At 39.3% G+C, this 22,513-nt stretch overlaps 1 protein-coding gene across 2 annotated transcripts in view; it reads left to right on the top strand.

Moving 5' to 3' along the window:
• The window catches only part of CHST11 (carbohydrate sulfotransferase 11), a 183,858-nt gene extending 176,329 nt beyond the window's left edge, over window positions 1-7,529 (top strand). For both annotated transcript variants that reach the window (XM_087968419.1, XM_026693365.2), the window contains exon 3: window positions 6,642-7,529. In XM_087968419.1, coding sequence (XP_087824545.1) covers window positions 6,642-7,496 — 855 coding nt within the window. In that variant the 3' untranslated portion in view covers window positions 7,497-7,529. The remainder of the gene's footprint in view (window positions 1-6,641) is intronic.
• Window positions 7,530-22,513: the final 14,984 nt, after the last annotated feature.

Below are 22,513 nucleotides of genomic sequence, written 5' to 3'. Positions count from 1 at the left end.
TTGCTGGTTCTTCAAACTACTCAAAATTTCTGTTACCAGTTTTCCAGAACTGTTCAGAACCTGCTGAATACCACCTCTGATTAAAAGGTAATAGAAAAGCTTATTTCAGACAGGTCTATCCATGGGAGAAGCACCAAAAATGTTAACTTGGTGGCTATGACCACACAATCAAAGTTTCATCCTTTTGTATATTAATGTCAAAGGGGACAAGGCTTTGAACAGTGGTAGCTACCACCTTTATTTATTTTTGTTTACTTCTTTCCATGGATGCTGATGATTACATAAACGATCCCAATAATTGGGCTATTGACATCTCTGAACAGAAAAATAAACCCACAGGTACAGTGAAAGGAAGGTGTGGTCCTATAGATATTGTTCCTGATCAGTTTGGGTCTCCAAAGTTTTGAAAAAGCCGTACCTGTACAATCTGCTCAGAGATGGTAGCAAGACATAAATGAAGCTTTCAAGCCAGTTTGGATCATTTAAGCCAGAGGTCTCCAAACTTGGCAACTTTAAGACTTTTGGACTTCAACTCCCAGAATTCTGGAAGTTGAAATCCACAAGTTTGGGGACCCCTAATCTAAACACTGGAATAAAAAGTATTTATCTTCATCTTGTAGATTTGGGGCATCTTAAAATATGGGGAAAATCAAGAATGATCTCTTTTGATATGCATATTTTCATGGGATCTCATACTGTTTTAGTTAAAAGCTGACGTGTTACTTCAGTGCTGAAATTTTTGGAAACCGATAAATAATGATCATATTGTTTCAATAAAGCCACAGAGTAAGGCTCCATACAGATAGTCCTTAATCACAGAAGTTCATTTAGTTACAACAACACTGAAAAAAGTGACTTATAACCATTTCTCATACCTACAATCATTGCAGCATCCATACAGTCACGTGATCAAAATTCAGATGCTTGGCAACTGACTCATATTTAGGATGTTTGCAGTGTTCCGGGGGTCATGTGATCACTTTTTGTGACCTTCTGACCAGCAAAGTCAATGGGGAAGCCAGATTCACTTAACAGCCATATTACTAGCTTAACAACTGCAGTGATTCACTTAACAACTGTGGCAAGAAAGGTTGTAAAATGGGGCAAATTTCATTGAACAATTTCTTGCTTATTGACAAATGTTGGGCTTAATTGTGGTCATAAGTCAAGGACTACTTGTACATGTATCACACCTACCTTCTTCTTGCTGCTGGTTAGGATGATTATGTCATAAAAGTGCTGAGAAGAGGCATCTGTCCCTAGCTATTAAAGTTATTGAGAATACTTATTCATTTATGTATTTATCAAATCTATATGGCCATCTATCTTGCAAAAAGGTGACTCTGAGCAGCATACAACAAGATTAAAAAACAGTGGGCATATGAAAAACAATTACTATTAAATATTCATTTCAAAATGCTTGCCAAAAAACCCTTAAGCACATTAATGCAAATTCATATCTTCAAAAATTAGCATTGTTGCTGTGATGACCCAGGACATGGCACAAAGGCAACTCAGTCAGATAGTCAAGAAGAGTCCCTTTATTATCTCCAACTTTGCCCCCAGTGTCCAGGTTACCTTCTGGCTGGAGAAAATCTCTCCCAGAAACAGCCTTTGACTGCAGAAAATTCAGCCCAAAACAGGGTAAACACAAACTGTAACTTAAAGTCCAAACAAGCCAAACTGAAATAATTAGTTTGGCAGGGCAGGAGCAAGAATTTCAGACTTGAAAGCATGGCAAAAATCACACAGTTGGGAAGACGCCAGGAACACAGATAAGCCACAACAATACAAGTCATGTTTGCTCCTAGCAACCTGCCGTACGCAGCTTGCCTTTTTTATACACTGTCTTCCCAGCTGCAACTAATGAAGGGCATCAGGGCCCTTTCCTCTCCTGTAAGCCATGCAACTCATGTTGCTCTCTTCTCTGTTCCTCCCTGTGTGCCCTAGGATGAAGAGGGAGTGGATCTGGGTCTTCCTCTGAATTCCCTCTCCCTTGTTCTATCTCTCCCCTGCTCTGCCCAGGCAGACTTTGTCCTTCCCCAGTTTCCTCCACAGCCAACAAAGCCAAACTCCCACTCCCTGACAGCTGTTCGGCTTCCTCCTCAGATTCAGACTCCAACAGGGGCAGGACAGTTGCAGTGCAGTTTCAATCAAAAGACCTGCTAGCTAGAAAGTTAATTTGCAATTCAGCTTTTTTTAATTGTTTGAGGGTCTCTAGGTATGTCAGCAGTCAAAAAAGCAGATATGCTTCAATGTGACTCTTAATTTGTTGTCATTAAGACTTTGGATAAAGGGCCCATTAGGTCAGTTGTCTCATATGCACATTAGGAATGGCAGTCACATATGGCAACAACAAGCTCAAGGTTACACGGAGACCTCAGCAAAAACAAAATGTAAACACTGGAGAGTGGGGGTGGGATCTACAACTCATGAAAATATGATTCCAGCCAGGACCTTGATGGAATTTACATGGCATTTTATTTTAAATGCAAGTTTAACTTTCAGATCAAAGGAATAAAATAACACAATGCATTAAGGAAAAGTAGGAAAGACATTGATTGCTATTGGTAATATACTGTATAATGGCTACATTCCTGCTGCAATTATACTTTGTGTAAATTATGAAGCCCATTAATGGTATCGGAATGTTTATGAATGTTTACATGTTCATTCATTCATGGCAAATAAGTGGAATTTTTGAATAGTCCTGTTCAAATGAGGGGAGGATGGGGGGAAAGGAAGATTGGTTATAATCAGCCTTTTAAAGTAGTCCAGAAAATAGAGTATTTGAGCTCTGTGCTTGTGAATAATGGAGTTGGGGGGAATAATACCTATTTTAATGGATGCAGCCAATACTAATGCAAATGTAAAAAAATTACTTCTTATGAGAATGCATTCTGGATATTAGAATATTGATAATATCAATATTTCTCCCAAAAGGAAAGTCAAAGTATGTTTAATGGGTCACTTCTCATAATATTATAGCATTATAGTAAGCTCAGCATGTTAGATGAATGCAACACTTAAGAATTATCCCTACATGGATGTCCAGAAGTGGCAGCAAGGGATGGTACACGATGTCCTATCGGTCATGATTTTGCACAAATAGCATAATTTGCAATTAAATTATTGCATTGTCAATTAACAATGGTTGGTTGTGGGAACCAATCCCATTGTTCAATAAGTCATGGCTTAGCACTATATTGGTCAATATAATAGAACTTAGTTGGGTTAGCATAATTTTTACAATAAATATTCCTGATTATGGTAAAAAGCAATTTGGGATATTAATGCTTAAGCTGTAGGTGTCAGGGTGTCCAAGTAATATGCCCATAGCAAACAAAACTCCAAGGCGGGTAAGTTCCTGAAAGAATAGTTTTATTGGATATATCATATTGGCACAATCTGGTGAAAACTGATTCTGAATGTTCCTGTGATTTTCACCTAATTAAAATTGAAGGCCCCCCCTTTTCAAATGAACAGACACATGGTCCAATCAGGGTGCCATCTGGTGCCTGGTACCTTTATTCCTCCTTCATCCGGCCATCTGTAGATTCCCAGGAGAAAGTATTTTGTGTTGGCTACAAAACCCCAGTTATCTAAATTCCTCCCTCCCTATCCCTCAGCTCCATTGTGGCAACACTGAAACATCCAAGATGGCTTCGATCAAGTCAGCTTCAGGGTTGACAGTAAGACTTTTGCTCAATGATTTTGGACATCATTTGACAACATATTGTAATAATGGCTTTTTTATATATAGATTGGAATACCCATGAGCTATGCCCCAGTGTATTACAGAGTTGTTGCTTTTTGTTGTGATATCTTAAGCAACTAAACAATCTACCCAGAAAACTTGCAGTGTGACAAGGATTAGAGGAATAAAATAGGAAAAAGAATGTATTCCTATCCTATAATTTAACCCATTCTAAAAAAGAAAAATTATTCAATTTGGAACTACAAAAATCTTTAATAAATGTATCCATCTAGAAACAAAGAATAGAATAAGCAAAAAGTATGTTAAAAGCCAACTGATGCTTGTCCTATTTGATGTTGTGGATCTCAAAAACCAGCACTGATAGCAAAACAAAACAAAACAAATACTTCTGGGAAGCATATTTTAAAATTCCTTTGGTGCATTTCACACACCAAGGTCACTGCCAACAAGGAAGACAAAACAATTAATCTTAGGGTAAGATACATATCAACAGCAGGAGCACATACTGTGTTTATTTTCAAAAGTGTTTGGAAACCAGTGTCCTCCTCCTGTTCTCTGCAGCAAAGGTCACACCAAGTTTTGATCTTTCAAAATGAGTTTGACAAGACTTGCAGGAAGAAGTCTTTTTAGAATAAGAGAAAGTTCTATATTGCCTTGTTTCACAAAGGTAGACTGAAGTATTTTCAGTACCAGGTTATGACTGCATTGTCCTTAGGAGCCAATAAAATGTATTTGCTTCCATCTGTAGCTTCACCTGTAATTATGGCTATAAGAGTCTCTGCAGGTCAGGCAGGACTAGGATAACAGCCACAATTATCCTATCTACAAAAGGAACATCTATCCATAGAGGCATTCGATTTGTGATTGTAGGATTTCTGGGGCAAACATTGTTATTCTTGCTTGAAAGCCAAAAATCTTCTTGGCAATTTTGGAAAACATGGATTTTCTGCACTCTTAAAAAGTACAATTATTGTAGGTAGAATGCTTTGAAAGGACATTATGTTCTAGTAAATGCCATTCCACATTTCTGCAGAACCAGATCCTCCGTACCCTTGTCTCCAGTAAGATATCTTAGCTCTTACTGCAGGGATGTCAAACTCAAGGCTCGCGGGCTGGATCTGGTGAGGTGCTTAAATCTGGCCCACGTCCAGCGTGGAAATAGCAGAGGACTGGCCCACGGTGTCTCTGGCAGCCAAAACAGGGTGAGGGGGGCTGTGCATGCCCCCGTACCTCATTTCTTGCCTAGACAGCCTCCTGAAGTACCTGTGCCCCATTTTGGCCATGGCTCTCCGCATCCCCCCATGTCCCATTTTGGTTGGCAAAGTGTTGCAAGAGGCTGTCCAGGAAAAAAATGGGGCACGGTGGGGTCACACACATCCCCCCATGCCACATTTTGGCTGGCAGGGTTCTGTAGGAGGCATCCGTCCCAGCTCCCCCCTCTCACACACACCTGGCCATCCTGCAGAGAACTACAATGCTGGTCTGGCCCTCAAAGAAATCCAGTTTGACCCCCTGTCTTACAGGGATATCAACTTGATCTGACCAGATAAGGGATCTTTTGCTGATAGTCTTTCTTTATCTGTTATCCTTCTTTACTGCCTGGGGCAGATTCCAATGCATGTAGAATTAATCAAACTACAATTTTCATTGCTTCCAAATAGGTACACATTGGTTTATTTACTAATTTATTTACTTATTGGTTTATTTACTTATTTACTACATGCTGATTTCTCTGCTGAGTTCCCAGCTGAAGTGTAATGTGGCAACTGATAAGTAGAATGCTATCACCATCAAGGGATACACAAAGGAATTGTACCTTTTTTCATGGTAAAATTGCAAAAAGTGTACTGTAACTTATGAACTGCAGACTGCATTTAAAGAATCTACCTATAAAGTACAAGATTCAGCATCATCCCTAAATTGTAATATTGGTTTTGGAGATGAAAAACTGGATAGTGGGTCTTGAACAAACCCCTAGTTTTCCAGGAAAGTGCATTTTAAGTAACTGTTTTATTTCAAAGTGGTAAAGGAAGCTTTGTGTGTCAAGAAAACAGCAGAAGAATGTCTATAGAAGAGAATTAGAAGCAGCTCTTCAATTTCTGCCTAGGATATCTGAGATCTGTACTATACCACTTTGGTGGGATTTAGCATGTGGGAAGAAATATCCATCTGGTTCAGTTCCAAGCCAGGAGGAAAGCACTGGAAATAAAATGGAGGCTGGAGGCTGATTTGAAAGAGTGTCCATTTATTGATGAAGCAGAACCACCAAGCACATGTGATTCTGGGCAGCAAATAAAATTGAGTTAAGAGTGGGTGGCTTTTATACCTTCTTTTGGGCTTTATATTTGAGCTTCCTGTTCCTGTGCAAGAACATGTCCTTTAATATTCTACTGGCTGTTGTCAGATTCCTATGGGGTCATGTAGGGGTTATGAAGGGGTCATAACTGGTGATATAGGCAAAAGAGGAAATGCAACTCCTAGGTGCTTGTCTGAGCTAAGTTTGGTTGAAGTTTCGACTGCTCTGGGGGTGGTGCAATGTCTGAAATACCCTTAGGAGATTGTGCGATGTATTGAGCTCTGTATTTTCTACTAAATGGTAGTGGGTTAATCCTATTATGTCCTGAAGGATCATGTCCTGTTCTTAATCCCATCACCCTGAAGCTGAAGGTCTTTTGTTTTGTAGATAGGCTGGTCCAGTCTTTAATGGGCACAAATATATCTGTCTGCTTCCTGCCATGTTTCTCCGTTTTTCATTTAGGGAAATATAATATTCTGCCTTTTTTAATATTCCTCAAAATATTTCATTCTTCTAGGAGGGGGGCTTCGCACAAGCAACAAGGATAGTAGAAGGTATTAATAGCAAGATGGAAAAAATATTTCCAAACAGTACTAAGTTGTCTTTATTTGTGTTTTATTTCCACAGTTGGAATTATCCAGCACAGCAATCCTTCATCAAATCCGGAGGGATCAAGTGACAGATACATGTCGAGCCAACAGCATGTCCAGCAAGAAGCGCCGTGTGCTGACACCTAACGATCTCAAACATTTAGTGGTTGATGAGGCTCATGAACTGATTTATTGCTATGTCCCCAAAGTGGCCTGTACCAACTGGAAAAGAGTCATGATGGTGTTGACTGGGAAAGGAAAATACACCGATCCAATGGAGATACCAGCAAATGAAGCCCATATCTCATCCAACTTGAAAACACTCAACCAGTACAGCATCCCAGAGATCAACCATCGCTTGAAAAACTACATGAAGTTCTTGTTTGTCCGTGAGCCTTTTGAGAGACTGGTGTCAGCCTACAGAAACAAGTTCACCCAAAAATATAACACCTCCTTTCACAAGAGATATGGTACCAAAATTGTGAAGCGCCAAAGGAAAAATGCGACACAGGAGGCTCTGCAGAAAGGTGATGATGTAAAATTTGAAGAGTTTGTGGCTTATCTCATAGACCCACAAACTCAAAGAGAAGAGCCATTCAATGAACACTGGCAAACTGTCTTTTCTCTGTGCCATCCTTGTCACATCCATTATGACCTCATAGGGAAGTACGAGACTCTTGAGGAGGATTCCAACTACGTTCTTCAACTAGCAGGAGTAGGAAACTATCTCAAGTTCCCCACTTATGCAAAGTCTACAAGAACTACTGATGAAATGACTGCAGAGTTCTTTCAGAACATCAGTTCAGAGCACCAAACACAGCTCTATGAAGTCTACAAACTTGATTTTTTAATGTTCAATTACTCAGTGCCAAGCTACCTGAAACTGGAATGAAATGTGGATACCGAGAGAAAGAAAGAAAGAAAGCTGTTTAATTTAAGATTTTTATTTGTCATAATTATGTATGAAGAATTGGTTATTTTGTAAGTTAATATTTTTTCTCTCTCTTTTTTTTTTTAGTAATGCTGCGAGCAGCATAGTTGGAAATTTATTATTTAAATGGTTGGTAAGAAAGGACAGCCTTGTTTTCAGGGTAAGAAAATTGCAGTGACAATAGCTCTAGATGTGATAAGTAAGTGCTACACTGTTTTGGGGTGGAAATGTTCCTTTTGCCCTGATTTATTTTTTTAATTCTTTTTTTTTTTTTTTTGCATTCTTAATAAATCCGAGCCTTTAGGTTATTTATGCTTACAGAATAGATTCCTCATTAAAAGCTGAAATGCAATGCTGTTTAGGCAAAAAAAAAAAAAAAGAAAGAAAGAAAAGTTTCTTGTGTTCTTATTGCTAGAGTTTCCCTCTGCCTCTGTAATATTTTATTATTATTGGGGGTGGGGAGGATAAATGTGCTCATAAAATTTGAAATGTTGCAATGGGCAGTAAGGCCCAGGGGCTACAATAGATTTATGGATTTGGGAGCCTTCCGATTCTCTGCTCTGCAAGACATATAAAGATACATGCATTTGGGTCTCAGAACATTTAGACCAGGGGTGTCAAGCTGGATTTCTTCGAGGGATGGATCAGCATTGTAGTTCTCCTCCATGGGCTGGCCAGGGGGAGGGGAGAGTTGGGATGGACACCTCTTGCACCCTGCTGGCTAAAACGGGGCCACCATGGCCCATTTTGGCTAGCAGATTGCTGCAGGAGGCCATCCAGTCTGAAAACCGGGCATGGGGGGCTATGCACGCCCCCCGCCCCACCCTCGTGCCCTGTTTTGGCTGTTAGAGGCACCACAGGCTGGTCCTTTGTTATTTCCAGGCCGGCCCCATGGGCCAGATTTAAGCACCCTTGAGTTCGACACCCCTGATTTAGACCATTAAAATGTCATACCTTTGTGCATCCCAAATACCAATAGGAGAAGGAAAGAAATGTCCTGGAAAGCGATGGCATGACTCAGTCTCTTGTCCCCTAAAGGAGACAACCAAGCCAGAGACAACTGAAAGTTATTTGTGACTCCCAGTTATCCTTCGAGGAAGTCTAATAGGAAATGCATCTGATGAAATGATCACATGTGAGGAGGCATCATCCGATGGTTAGACACAAACCTTTTCAGAAACAGAATGTTCTTAAAGATCCAATTGACTGTTTCGACATAACAAAATTACTGTAGAGTTTTTTTTCCTATGAATGAGACTTAGGAATATATATTTTTTCCAGAGGATCTGAGACAGGCCAGAGCAACAAAAGAATCTTTGGCTCTTTTCCTATTCAATTAAGCGCAGTCACTTCCTTTGCTTCATAACATATCTGAGCAATAGAACGACACGGTGCCTGCTCAGGAGTTCACATATCTATACACTGCTGTTTGCATCTGCCATTCTTCAGCTTGGGTCTTTGGAGAAGATCATTCCACAAAAGGGAAAAGGAGAAGAATGGGCTGCTTACACCCCACAGTTTAAAATGACAACCCAACCCTAAGCTTCACGCCATAGCAAAGAATAATATGCAATTTAGGAGCGCCTTTCCTGAAAAAGTCTGTATCATGTTCTGAGTTACAGCAAAAAATTTAAAAGGCTCATTGCATAGAGTGCAATATTAAATAATACCTAATCTTCTTTTCGGTGGTTACCTATATTCAAGAACAACAGGAGGGGGAAAAATCCTGCAGTAAATTTTATCTCAGTCCCAGACCTCAACAATAATTATTTTTAAATAAAGTTATATTTGTTACTTTTTAACATTGGGAACAAGAAGAAACACTGATTTTTACATATAAGTATGTACACATACACACACAAAAAATATTGTAATTTTGTGACTGAATGAAATGTGACTCTTATTGTGTAGAGAGACGTATATTCAAAATTCTACTTTGCTGGTCAAGTTAACATTTCTGCATTCCTACTTATTTGATTTCAAGATGTGTAATAATGATTTTTTTTATAAATAGCTGTAGTAATATTATTTAGGATCTCAGTTCTTTTAAGTAGTTGATTAGTCTGCTGTCCGCACATGCGTGTGCACACACACACACACACACACACACACACACACAACTGTGGTTTAGTAGATTTATTAATATACCCCTGCAATTCCCTTCACTAAATGCCTAGAACTGTCCCAATTAAGTCCAGCCATAAGCAAACCAATGCTAGTCCATAGAGCAATGGCCAATTAGGCCACAACGCACTTGAAAGTTTCCCAGTCATAATTAAGTCACAAGGCAAAATTAAATCCACAATATAAGAGGGTTCACAAGGCAAGAAACGTCCAGAGTTCAGATCCAAGTTGAGGCACGGTGTCAATCCAAGCAAGGGAAGAATCACAACAACCAGAAAAACACAGCTAGGAAATGAACACATCATTCTCAGCATCGCTTCCGTCTGCTGTGCTAAATAGCCAGCTTTTTGGTGCAGCCCATCAAGAAGGATGAGGCTTTCTCTTCGTGATTAGTCTGGATGATTCTCTGCTCTATGTGTTCTTGGATCAGGTACAGAAGGCAGTTCATCTTCCTCATCACTGACTGGCTGCAGCTGCATGCATTCTCCACCTGAAGCCTCAGGGCTTGGAGCCATTAACCAACTCCCTTCCAGAGGTGCCTGGAATTGATTCATCTTCCTTCGAGCTGACATCTGGAGAGATATTTGGGCAAATGTCCAGGGGAGTCATCACAGTCAGACTGATCAAATGACTTTAATCAATTCATTGAAAGGTGATCCCAATTAATTAAATAGCAAAATTTTAAACTTGATAATTTTAAATAAAGGTTCCTCTCTAAACATAGATGGCAAGCATTTTAGGAAAAATTACTGTCTCTTCCCATGCTTTTAAGTAGTGCCTACCTGCATTATCTAAAACATTTGAAGTATTTTGCTTCAGAACTACTGATTTATATGCAAATAAATAAAATTTAATCAACCAATTAAAAGCATGTGATTAATCAACTGAGATTGATTTAATTGGATGATAACCCTAATATTATTGTTCACATGTAGCCCAACATATCCCAAATGAACACAGCAATGATTTTGAAAATCCAGCTTAGCTTCCTGAACTAAAGGTGAATATTTTCCATTAGTAGTGAAGATGAGACTGAAAGATACATAAAACCATGCCTTAGTGGATTTCAGAAATACAACAAGCAACTCTTTCCAGATTCTATTGTGTTTTGTAGCAAACTTAAACCTATGGCAAATCTATAAAGCTGTGATTGTCTTTGTTATTTTTTGGGAGAGAAGAATCCGGGTATTTCTATAGCAAAAATATTACATGGAGAGACAGATTCCTTTTTTCCAATGACATCATTCCAGTCCAGATTGGAAGCTCATTCTTATTTCACATGTAACTTTACTCAACAGCAGGACAGCTGTTTGTCTTGCCCAAGACTTCTTCCAACTTGAAACAGGATGGCCCATAAATCTCTGCAATATCTCAAAGGTTTTGGCCTATCCATTCATATGGTCACTTACTGGATCATAAACAGTGTGATATGACATGATTTAATGACAATCTAACTGGAGAAACTTTAAGAAACTGTAAGAAAGCAGGGAAGTAATTCCTATATATTAATCTACATCATCCTGATTTAAATTTTGGACTAATCCTTCATCCATGTGGTTCACTGAAATGTAGTATAAATTATTCAGTATCACTGATAAGGCTTTGAAAATGATTGGGAAGAAGTGCTTCATGAAGGTACAGCATTTTTGCTATTCATTAAAGCAGCCTGACATTTTTCAGACTTCCAGGCATAGCTCAAGCAAGCAAAAGTCTGAAAAAGGTCCAATGGCTTTAATGAATAACATTATCATCCAAAAATTGCAGCCGCCAGTTGTCAGAGCAACCTAGGACTGTACTAACTTATCAGCTCAGACAAATGTTCAATTTTAATTTTATTATAAAAGGAACTGGGACTCGAAAAGCTGCACAGCTAACTTTGCACACTCATGGGGATTTGAGATGTTTGTTTCAGCAGCCGACCAGCAGCTCAAAAAACACAGCATTTTTGAGAAAGGAAGACGTTTCAAAAGATGAATGTAATACTGCAGGAGGAGAGGGAGAGGGATCAGGTGACAGTTTGAGACTGAATACAGTGGTCTGGGCAGCATGCCTGCAGGAATTCATTCTTTCATTTGCTTGTAGGAAGTGTTTATTATCCCCTTCTCATATCCCCTTCTCAAAAGTAAGCAAGTGAAGAGGTTGCGTTAGCAAGGAGGAGCAACCAGCAGGTGATGTCCATGACTTTCACACATACCTGATCATGTAAGTTGTAGGTGTTTTGCTCAAAATCAACTTAGGATCCTGTGGGGAAATACGAAATCCGCTAGCATGTCTCCCATAGTTCTTTGGAATTGCAGTGATTGGTCCACCATCTCATTTTGGACAATCTTATAAAGAAGAAGAGGTTTTGTGGACTGCAGTATCAACAAATTAAAGTAATTATGAATCACTGTCATGAATGCTGCCTGAGAACTGATATTCTTAGAAAGCAAGTTGCTGATTTTGAGATCCTTCAGCAATTCCTCTTACATATCTTGACATTGTTTTATCAAGACTTGACAATTGAGCATTTTCCAAATGTTTGTGGCTACACCTCCAAAACCTGTTGAAGTGCTGGTTGGAAGTGAAGTCCAAAACCTCTGGAAGATATTATCATACTTGCTTCCAATTTAAGAAATATTGGCCAAAATGTAATAAACTGGCTTTAGAACATTTAAAACAGTAAAACATAACCAGTTTTAAAGAGACCTTAAAATCCAATTTAGTGTCAGTTCCACAGAAGCATATGCAACATTTCTGTCACACTTCCAGCAGGACGTGGGAGTAATAGCATTCTCCCATGTTTATACCAAGAAACTAATAAAGCAGAGGCACACTGCTTCTTCTGAAAATATGTTTCAAAAAATGTTTCAGAAGAATGGCTTTGAATCATGTGCAAACACAATTACAAAATATGTTATTCATTAAACCAGGGATTCCCCAAACTTGGCAACTTTAAGACTTGTGGACTTCAATTCCCAGAATTCTGCAGCCAGCTGGAGTTGCCAAGTTTGGGGACCTCTGCATTAAACTGTAGCTTTCCTAGGTTCTCAGGTTGCTTACAAAATGTGGCTCCTTTAGAAGCATAGAATCATAGAGCTGGAAGGGTCCTCTTTAATGAATGTCATTCTTGAATGAATGACAGAGAGATGCTATATTTCTATGCAGTTCTTCTGAATTATAGGTGAAGCATGCCTAACCTAGAAGATATGATGATTAATGGCCTGAAGCAATGAATTCAATGAATTATGTAACAAAAGTTTCCTTTTATCTATCCTTTTATCTAATTTCCATAAGCTCTTCATAAACACCTTTCTATCTAAAACCTGCTTATTTATACTTTTGTTTGTTATGTTTGGTTTTTATTATCACATTAATATTCTACTGAAGTGTGATAAAATATCTGATCCATCCATGAATGATGAATTTGATGGTACTCTCTCTCTCTCTCCATCTCTCTCCCTCCCTCCCTCTCTCTCTTTGGCAAATTGGAACAAAATGAGTAAATTATGGACTAGAAATTGTTTTAAGCCAATTTGCATGACTGATTCATTACAATGAAAGTGAAAAAATCCTCTTTGATGAATGGCACTGAAAAATGTTGAGTTATGGTAGTTTGCAATGTCATTTTTATTTTTTACTTATGAGATGCACAACTGGGTAAGCAACTGGAGGACTATTTATGACGCAACAGAGTGATTTTTATCCAGAAAGCTGTTCCACCGGACAGGAGAAAAATATACTATAGGGAGAATAAATTGGATTCTTTTCTTTACAGTTCTCATCTGTCTTATTTACTGTGACTGAAAAGGGAGTAGAATTCCTGCTCTTATTAAGAGGGTCTTGATCAAGTGTTTGTCAGAGTAATGCTCCGGATTATCCTGAGAATGGGGGAAACTAGATGGTATGCGTAAATGTCTGAATGTTCTTTAAGACAGCTAAAATATTGGGGGATGGAAGGGGATGGACAATCTTGTTTATAAAAAGTTGTCTGAAACAAATTTTCTACACTCCTAAGGCTTAGGGTACCATAAAACTTCCCAGCAGTGTGTGTGTGTGTGTGTGTGTGTTAGACTTTCCAAATTTATTCAGACTGAAATTTCCATGTTGACTTGAATTTTGTGAATAGTTATCCAACACATCCAACACACAATTATCCAACACAAAGAGAAACAGTACCAGTTTGACAAAGACTGATATACACATATATGTAGACATGCAAGAGAAACAACAAATACACATCCACACACTCTTATAACAGTGAGGAAACTACCAGCCACCAAGATGATACTATCCAGTCATGGCCCATGTAATAAATCAAAATTTCATATTGCCAGACCTTCTGAGAAGAACATTTTCCATTGCCAAAAAGCAAGACTGGCATTGGTTTACTCCAACTAGTTTTCATATATAGTATATTGCAGTTTGCAGAAATTGGTTCTGTACCAATTTCTGTACCTGAAATTGGTCCCTGCATGAACAAAAAAATATGCCGCATAACACTTACTGGTTTTGATTGATCAGTTTTGTTATCAAAAGAGCAAAATGCATAATGCATTGCAAAAAAAGTATTCTATATCAAACCTGAAGATATAAAAGGAATCCTGTGATGTTTGGTGAAGGAGCAACTGACTGGGGAACTGGAGATTAATGTTGCAGTCATATGCAAACTTGGACTGTATAGATTTATTTCTACCTTGAAATAAATCTCATTGACTTAATTGGATCTTCTGTAAAGAATACAGGTAGATGAATCTGCAAAATGAATGAACAAAACCAAGTTGGAATTACATTGTACGAAACAATACTGTATATCCCAGTGGTGGGATTCAATTTTTTTTACTACCGGTTCTGTGGGCGTGGCTTGGTGGGCATGGTGTGGCATGATGGGCATGGCAGGGGAATGATACTGCAAAATCTCCATTCCCACCCCTCTCCAGGGAAGGATACTGTAAAATTCCCATTCTCTACCCCCCACCCCCACCCCACTAACCTGCTTTCCAGCTCCGTTCTCCTATGCAGGGCAACAAAAGAAGACCCAGTTGATCAGCTGGGACTCGGGAGACAGAGAATAGATGGGGGTGGGGCCAGTCAGAAGTGGTATTCTGAACTACTCAAAATTTCTGCTACCGGTTCTCCAGAACTGGTCAGAACCTGCTGAACACCATCTCTGGTAGATCCTTTAAGGACTGAGCATGATTTCAATGTTCTTCAGTAGCTATTTAATGTAATGCAGGTTGCTCTGATTAAGAGTGACTCCCAGGTGATGTCCCTCATCACCCGGTATTTATGATGTTAAAAACTTTCTGCATAAAAAACAGAGGTTGTTTGGTGGATTATTCTATCTTCCTAACAAAGTACCTGAATATATATATTTTTAGATAGCAAAAATATAAGTCAAAGGTAAAGGTTTCTCCTGTCCAGTCATGACTGACTCTAGGGATAGTGCTCATCTCCATTTCCTAGTCAAAAAAGCCACCATTTTCTGAAGGTGGTTCTGTGGTCATGAGGCCAGCATGACACTATGGATAGTAACTCTTGTTACCTCTATACTTCCTGTTTGTCCCTATCAATGGGACTATAATTCACTCATAGCCATGCTTTTGCTTTCCACAAGTAATGAGACAGAAGGTGTTGTGTCTGCTTAATCTAAATAAGTTAAAATAGATGGTTAGTCAATTATGCATGTTTTATTTGCAAGGCATTCTGTTTTCTGGATGCTCAAGATAGCAATAGCAATAGCACTTAGACTTATGTATAAGTGCTTTCCAGCCCTCTCTAAGCAGTTTACAGAGTCAGCATATTGCCCACATATTACCGACCTCAGAGAGCTGGAAGGCTGAGTCAACCTTCAGCTGGTGAACTGCCCAACTGCTGGCAGCCAGCGATCAGCAGAAGTAGCCTACAGAACTGCATTCTAATCACTGTGCCTCCGCAGCTCATAGAGATCTACTATGCCTCTTACCCAGTTTATTTTTCTCCCCCTCTTTTTCCATAAATTATAATAAAGCACCTGTAGGCTTTTAGCTTTGTGGAGATATAGATGGCATGTTGATTGAACACTTTAATGTGCAGCCACCCCAGGGGCCAGCTGGCCTTGCTGATTCAGAAACCCATCATTCAAGATGATGCATCTCAAGTATTTGAAGCTGTTTAAATTTGTCAGCTGGCTATCGTTACCAGTGATTTTTGGTTCTACTGGCTTGGTATTTGGCACAGGCTGGCACCATTTTGTTCAGGCTATCAGGCTGAAGACACAGTCATCAGCAAATATGGTTTCTTGAATTGATTGTATGAAGGCATTTCATCCATTCATTCAAGCAGCATAGATCAAAGCTAAACTAACCATCCAATTGGTCCCTGACGTACCTCCCTCCTTCAGATCCTGGACAGCATATGACAATATGCAAGTAAAGAACAAATTGAATAGAATTGGTGTTAACACACAATCCTGCTTTACCCCATTGGAAATAGCAAATGCAGCTGATGCACCTTTGTTAAAAGAAAAACAAAAACCCTGTTCCGTTGTATCCTGTCCATCATGGAGTAGTTGAATCAGTGTCACAAATTTTCTCAGGCATCCATAATGCCTCTGATTATCCAGAATAGCTTTCTATTTATAGCAGTGGTAGTCAACCTGGTCCCTACCGCCCGCTAGTGGGCGTTCCAGCTTTCATGGTGGGTGGTAGGGGTTTTGTCCCCTAGTTTATAAATCACCATTACTGTGGAACTGGTGGGTGGTTAGAAAATTTTGCTACTAACAGAGATACAAAAGTGGGCAGTAGGTATAAAAAGGTTGACTACCTCTGATTTATAGTGTCAAATGCCTTTTGTCAGTAGTTATCTCTTCCTTCCCATGTCTTGGTAGCACTTCCATGATGGACCTTGAGATCTCAGTAACTGGTGAGACATAGTTGTTTCTGGCTGCCAGAGAGCTTCCGGAGCCCAGGGAGACCATTTCACCCTCCTGGAGGCTCGAGGAAAGCCTTTGGAGCCCAGGAGGGCAAAAACACTGCCCCACACACCATGATGCAGAAGGCCAACAAGGCCATGGCCACCATGGCCACATCCACCCAACAACCGGGCAGAGAACTTGTTGCTAAAATTTTTGAAGCCCACTCCTGCAAGTGACACCAAAAACAGATAGAAAACCATGAGAATAGCACCCAGAATAACACCCCGTTACTACAACAATGGACTTCCAGTATCTCTATTGTGCTGACTCTGCACTTCCAGACTAATTTTGCAATGCCATTCCCATGTTTACAGATAATCTGCACAGCTATGTGTCTTCTTCAAACTGAAGAACTACTCTGAAATTGTAGGTAAAATTTAAAAAGTATGTAAAATTGCTGAAAAAAATCAAATGACAGATCGGATTTTTCTTCTATCTTTTTTACAAATGTACAATTGTGCTTATTATTGTTCCAGTGATTTCCCTAGCAACATTTGTTATATTTGCCTAGTTCTTGATATCTGGGTATATGTATTTGTGCTTCTCTTGAAATAACATTTATTTATTTTTTATTTTGCTCTTTATTCATAAACTTTGGGTAGGACATCCCCATTTAGTGTAATAAAACTTAACAGCATATACTTGCTATTTTCTCGATGGTGCGTCTAGGTTTGTTGCCTAACATAAGTAATCGTCATGAGATTATTATCATTTTGCTTTAGTACTTATTACCATTCCAAACTTAACTTCTTCACTTCAAAATAACGTACTTAACTGTATAATATTCTCAAGGTAGCCATATGACATTATTAGTTATGTTTCTGTGCAGTTGATTATTGTATTCCAATAAGAAGGACTTTACTCCACTCTCTGGGGTGAAACTGGTACAGAATTGATATGATGAAAACTGGCTGAGGGTTGAGAGTTTGCAACCCAGTTTACAAAGCGGGCATTTGAGTATTCAGTCTCTTCAAACACATCTGTACAATTTATTTTGAGCTCTAACACTGAAATGGGGAAAACCCTTTTTAATTTTTTTTTTACGAAAATCTCTTTGTTGCCCATTGGGGGGGTGTCATAAATGTAACCACCTGTTTCAAGGGAAAACCCACACAATTTTATGGTAGTACTTCCTATATTTTCAGCAATTAAGACACAGTATCTTTTAAAAAGAAGCACATCATCAGCCTCTCCTGCAGAGCATCAGCTGGAGGCTAATGAAAACATGGTGGAATGAGGCTATGCTACTATTGAAGGTATCTCTTGGGTGTGCTGAACTGAGCGTGTAATAAATGAGAAACCCTGCGTGATTCTGAGGAGTTGCTTGGTGTAAGATGAAACAATGCTGATACAAAAGAGATTAAAATCCTGATGCCAAGGATAGTTGCAGGGGTATCTGCAAAAAAATGGTCCAAATAATCAAGAAGGCAGCCACAAGCATGCAATTGTTGAAGTTCTCTCTTATGTGCATTATGGGTGCATTAAAAATACATGTATTTTGATTATATTCTATGGACACCACCGATAGTTTATCTGTATAATCTTATCAAAAAACAGACAATATATCCAATAGACCAGGAGTGTCAAACTGGTAGCCCACAGACCGGATGTGTCACATGCAGGCCACGCCCACCCCAGCTCCGCAAATGGGGAAAACGTCATGAAACATCAGGTGATGGCAATGTGACACAGCGAGTTTGATGCCTGTGGAATAGACTAATGAGAGTCATCAGTTAACATGACTGGACAATAGGCCAAAGAAAGGGTTCTTTCTTGCATTGGATAATGTCGAAAGAGCTTGACTGACCTAGGTTTTGAGTTATGTGAGTACAATTATGAAGTCAGAATGTCCACAGGATTGTTTCATGTGCTTGTGAAACATATACCCCAGTGGGCACTACTGCTTTCTTAAGCCTTTAATCATCCCCATTTACTCCATTTTGCCAGCTGGGTTTCTTTCTAGACACAGTCATTCTTTTTATGATGTTTAACAATTCCACAAATGTTATGAGCACTAGGACAAGTTGGGAGGTGGCATCGCAGACAATGTTATTTGGTGTTCCCTTTGCATCAGTCTTGCCCTGTAACTTGCTGAGATTTGACCTTCTCTGCAACTACTCAATTGTATTTTGCATATTGATAAATGCATTTAAATGTCAGTGTTCCTTTTAACTATTCTGAGGTGGTGTAACCAAATGTTAATCTGCCCACTGCAGTAGGTGTGTAATAGATACACTGGGTAAAAAGCATCTGAAATCAAATTGGCCTTCTGAAACCTGTACCATTTCCAAGCAGAAATGTGGGGTGGTGGGGGGTCATTAATATTTTTCCCTGTATCTCTTGTTAAAGAGAATATTACATGTCAAAACTATCATATCTAACAAATATTTAAATATCATTTAGCATCTGAAGATTTTGACATTTTCTTGTTTGAATGCAATAGAAAGCTTGCTGTAGGTGAACAACATATCTGTATATAGCAGTGGTGGCTAACCTTTATGGGCTCCTGTGCCAAAAATTGTGCATGCACATGCAATCTCCCCACCCACCCACCCACCCTTACCTCCACTGCACCTCACAGCTGATTTTCAGCCGGTTTGAGGCCTTTTCGGCCTCCCAAAGGCTTGAGGAAGGCTCCTGAAGGCATCTACAAGCTTTGTAGGCCGAAATCTAGCCCTGTTTCATCATTTCCTGTTTTTCTGAAAAAAACGGAAGTGACAAAACGGGGCTAGATTTCAGCCTACAAAGCTTGTAGAAGCCTGCAGAAGCCTTCTTCAAACCTTTCAAACCGGCCGAAAATCAGCTGTGAGGCACACACGTGCACAGTGAGGTAAGTTTACCTGCAGCTCGTATGCCGGCACAAATGGCTCTGTGCCATAGGTTCACCATCACGGGTATATAATATTGATAAAAATGAAGTTATGAATCGCCAACACAAATATAAATCACTTATGAATTGTTCCTGTGTAAATGCAACAAAAAACCATTAAAGACTGATTATTTTTCTCAGAAATTTCAATTTTTTTTTAAAAAAAGTGTTTTGCTCAGCCAATAAACCTCCAAACCTTCTTGGATTGCAATTCTCCTTCAATACTCCAATCTCTGGGCAACTTGTAGTTTTTTGGCAAGGACTGCTGACTTACACCTTAACCACAATGTCATAGTATCATAGTGTGGTTTCTTTGGTTTTGGCTTAATATGTTTTGTGAACCCAGCCAATTGTATTTATTTAATAAATTATCATTAAGTAAATAACTTTAGACCTTTTAGCCACAGCAACTACAAAATGACTCTCCACTCTGAAGTACTATATGTGACGAAAAGCTTGAGATAATCAGGAATGTTGATGGGAGGTCAATCACTGCTGCTCAGTATTATGGCTGTATTCTAGAGCTTAGGTATATCACTTCTGCCCATTGTGGAATTGTAGAGCCACAGGTCCCCTAAGTGGGGTGGTATTCAGCTGGTTCGCACAGGATCGGGCGAACCAGTAGCAAGAATTTGGCATGGGTCGCCAAACCGGTAGTAAGTTTTGGCTGGCCACGGCCCTGATCCAGTCGCCTTCCCACCCAATGCTCTCTTACCCTGCCCGCCTGATGTTTGCCTAAGATATTTCTTTTTTTCCCCTCCCGACAATCAGCTGTACATAGATCAACTGTGCCGGGATTCCCCTTGCTGAGGCCCAGGAAGGCAAAACATGAAGGGAGCTCAGCCCCCCCCCCTCCATTTTTTGCCTTCCAGAGCCCCAGAGGAACCGCCCCCCCAGAAGCTCCTCTGAGGCTAGGAAGCTCCCAAAACGGAGCTTGGAGGGGTGCTGCATGCCCCTCACATGCTGGTTTTTTTCTTCCTGAGCCTTAGAGGAGCTTTAGGGGAGCAAAAACACCCCCCAGCAGCTCCTCTGAGGCTAAAAAGCTCCCCAAAATGGGTGGGGGGCTGCAAAAAAGCCCCAAAAAAGCCACACCCACCCAGTCACATGGCCACACACACAGAACCGGTAGTAAAAAAACATTGAATCCCAGCACTGCTCCCCCATCTATCTATACAAGAGAGACTCTGAGTGGTGAGCTCTCCTTCTGAGTTGAGACCATAAAAATGGAAGGATTATGACAATTCCAGCAACCCCCTTAGATATCTCATAGTTAGCCAAAAAGGACCATTCCCATCCCTTTGGAAAACTCTTTTGCCATGATATTCAGGACTGCTGATCATTCTTTATTATTTTTTGCAAATATCTACCAAGCATTTTTATCTGTAGCCTTCATTGCAGCCAGGTTTGTAATGCCAGTGCTAGGTATCACAATTAATTATTTATACAATGGCATCATTAAAAGATGTCTACTTGTTGTTGTTGTTAACGTCTTTGTGTAGTTTCTCAAATCTTGGAATTTCTTCCAAAGCTTTAATGCCCCATTTTGTACAATGATTCTTTTGCATATAATAACGCTTGCACACAAGTTACTAACTTTTGCCATAGATGTTTCTAAGGATAAGAAAAGGCTCTTTTTGCATTCCCTCTCCTCTGCAGTAAAGTACTGAACTTAAGGCCTTTACGCACCTTACAACAACCATAGCCAAACTGACCCTTTTTCAAGGAAGTAAGCAAATTCTCAAGCTGTCTGAATTGTTGCCTGTGTGTTATGCCATCATCAAGCCCTTCAGGGCAAGCATGCTCAGGAAACCACATGGGTTTGGGGGAAATTTTTGATTGGCTAACCTAATTTTGAAAGCCTACCAAAGTAATTCTCCCCTAGAAGGTATCTCTAATGTATTTAAGATAAAGTTTGAGTCTCTTTTTCACATCCTGGAAGCAGGAATCTCTTCTGCAATGGCTAGTTTCCTTGCTTAAATATCTCCTGTCTCCAGGTCAAAGTAGGGATTCTATCACAGCCATATTCCACATGTGTGATTGCCCACTAAGATAGTTTCAATAAGGGTTGCTTCACAGAAGCCACAGGTTCTTAGTTTGAATTAACAACTACAATTCCCTAAAACTCCTAATTCCTCAATGCCTGCAATAGACCAGAGAATGTAAAATGCCTTGGCTTATTCCTAGTACAATAAACCATGATATATTTAAATGCAGCCACTGCACCATTATTATTTCATTACAAGTAGATTTACTTTCGTATGTTACATGTGTATGCCTTTTATTGCTATGACCTCAAAGAACGAACCAGAATTTTTAAAAAAACTTCTATTAAAAAGTACATAAGCCTCTGATATACTCTCTCTGTGTCTGTGTGTCTGTGTGTGTGTATACAAAAGACCAAGAAAAAGCCACATAACACATTTTTAGGCTGACATTTAAATTGCCTTAGTGAACCACGCATTTTCCCCATCCATATTCTTTATTGGAGTCAAAAGATGAGACCTTCTGAAAAGCAGAATGATAGCAGTTCTCTGATCATATTTATCTTCATGAGTGAAATGGCCATTTATAAATGTTCCCGACATGCCTGAGTTATTGCAACATTTGTCTTCAGTCAAATGGAGCTGCATAACAGCTTGGCCATTTTGAAGTCAATGTGCATTATCACTCTGGAATATAAACATTATTACAGTGAATGCAATAACCCTGTATGTGCAACTGATATCACAGGTGATTTTTTTAAAAAAAATCACTTTGCAGAATAAAAAAACAACCAGAAAAAGGCTGATCATATTCTTTCTTTCTCCCAGCAAATGAAAGTCTAGCAGTTTCTTAAATGGAAATCAAATGCAATTCAGATATGAAGAATTACATATCTTTAAGAGAATATTATTTAAATAGGAACTTTGTACAGCTTGTGACAATAAGTTCCCTTTCTACTAAGGGATGAACACAGAATCATAAAATTAAATAGGAAATCAAGCACCATCCACTTCAATCATCTGTTTAGTATCTGATTTTGTAGAAATATGTAAACTTATTTCACTACCA

Source organism: Notechis scutatus, chromosome 6 (genome assembly GCF_049901735.1).
Source record: "Notechis scutatus isolate UNSWTSFEM ecotype Mainland chromosome 6, rNotScu1.2, whole genome shotgun sequence".
Lineage (NCBI taxonomy): Eukaryota > Metazoa > Chordata > Lepidosauria > Squamata > Elapidae > Notechis > Notechis scutatus.
The sequence above is the reverse complement of the archived record's forward strand: the minus strand, read 5'-3'. Positions and strand labels throughout refer to the sequence as shown.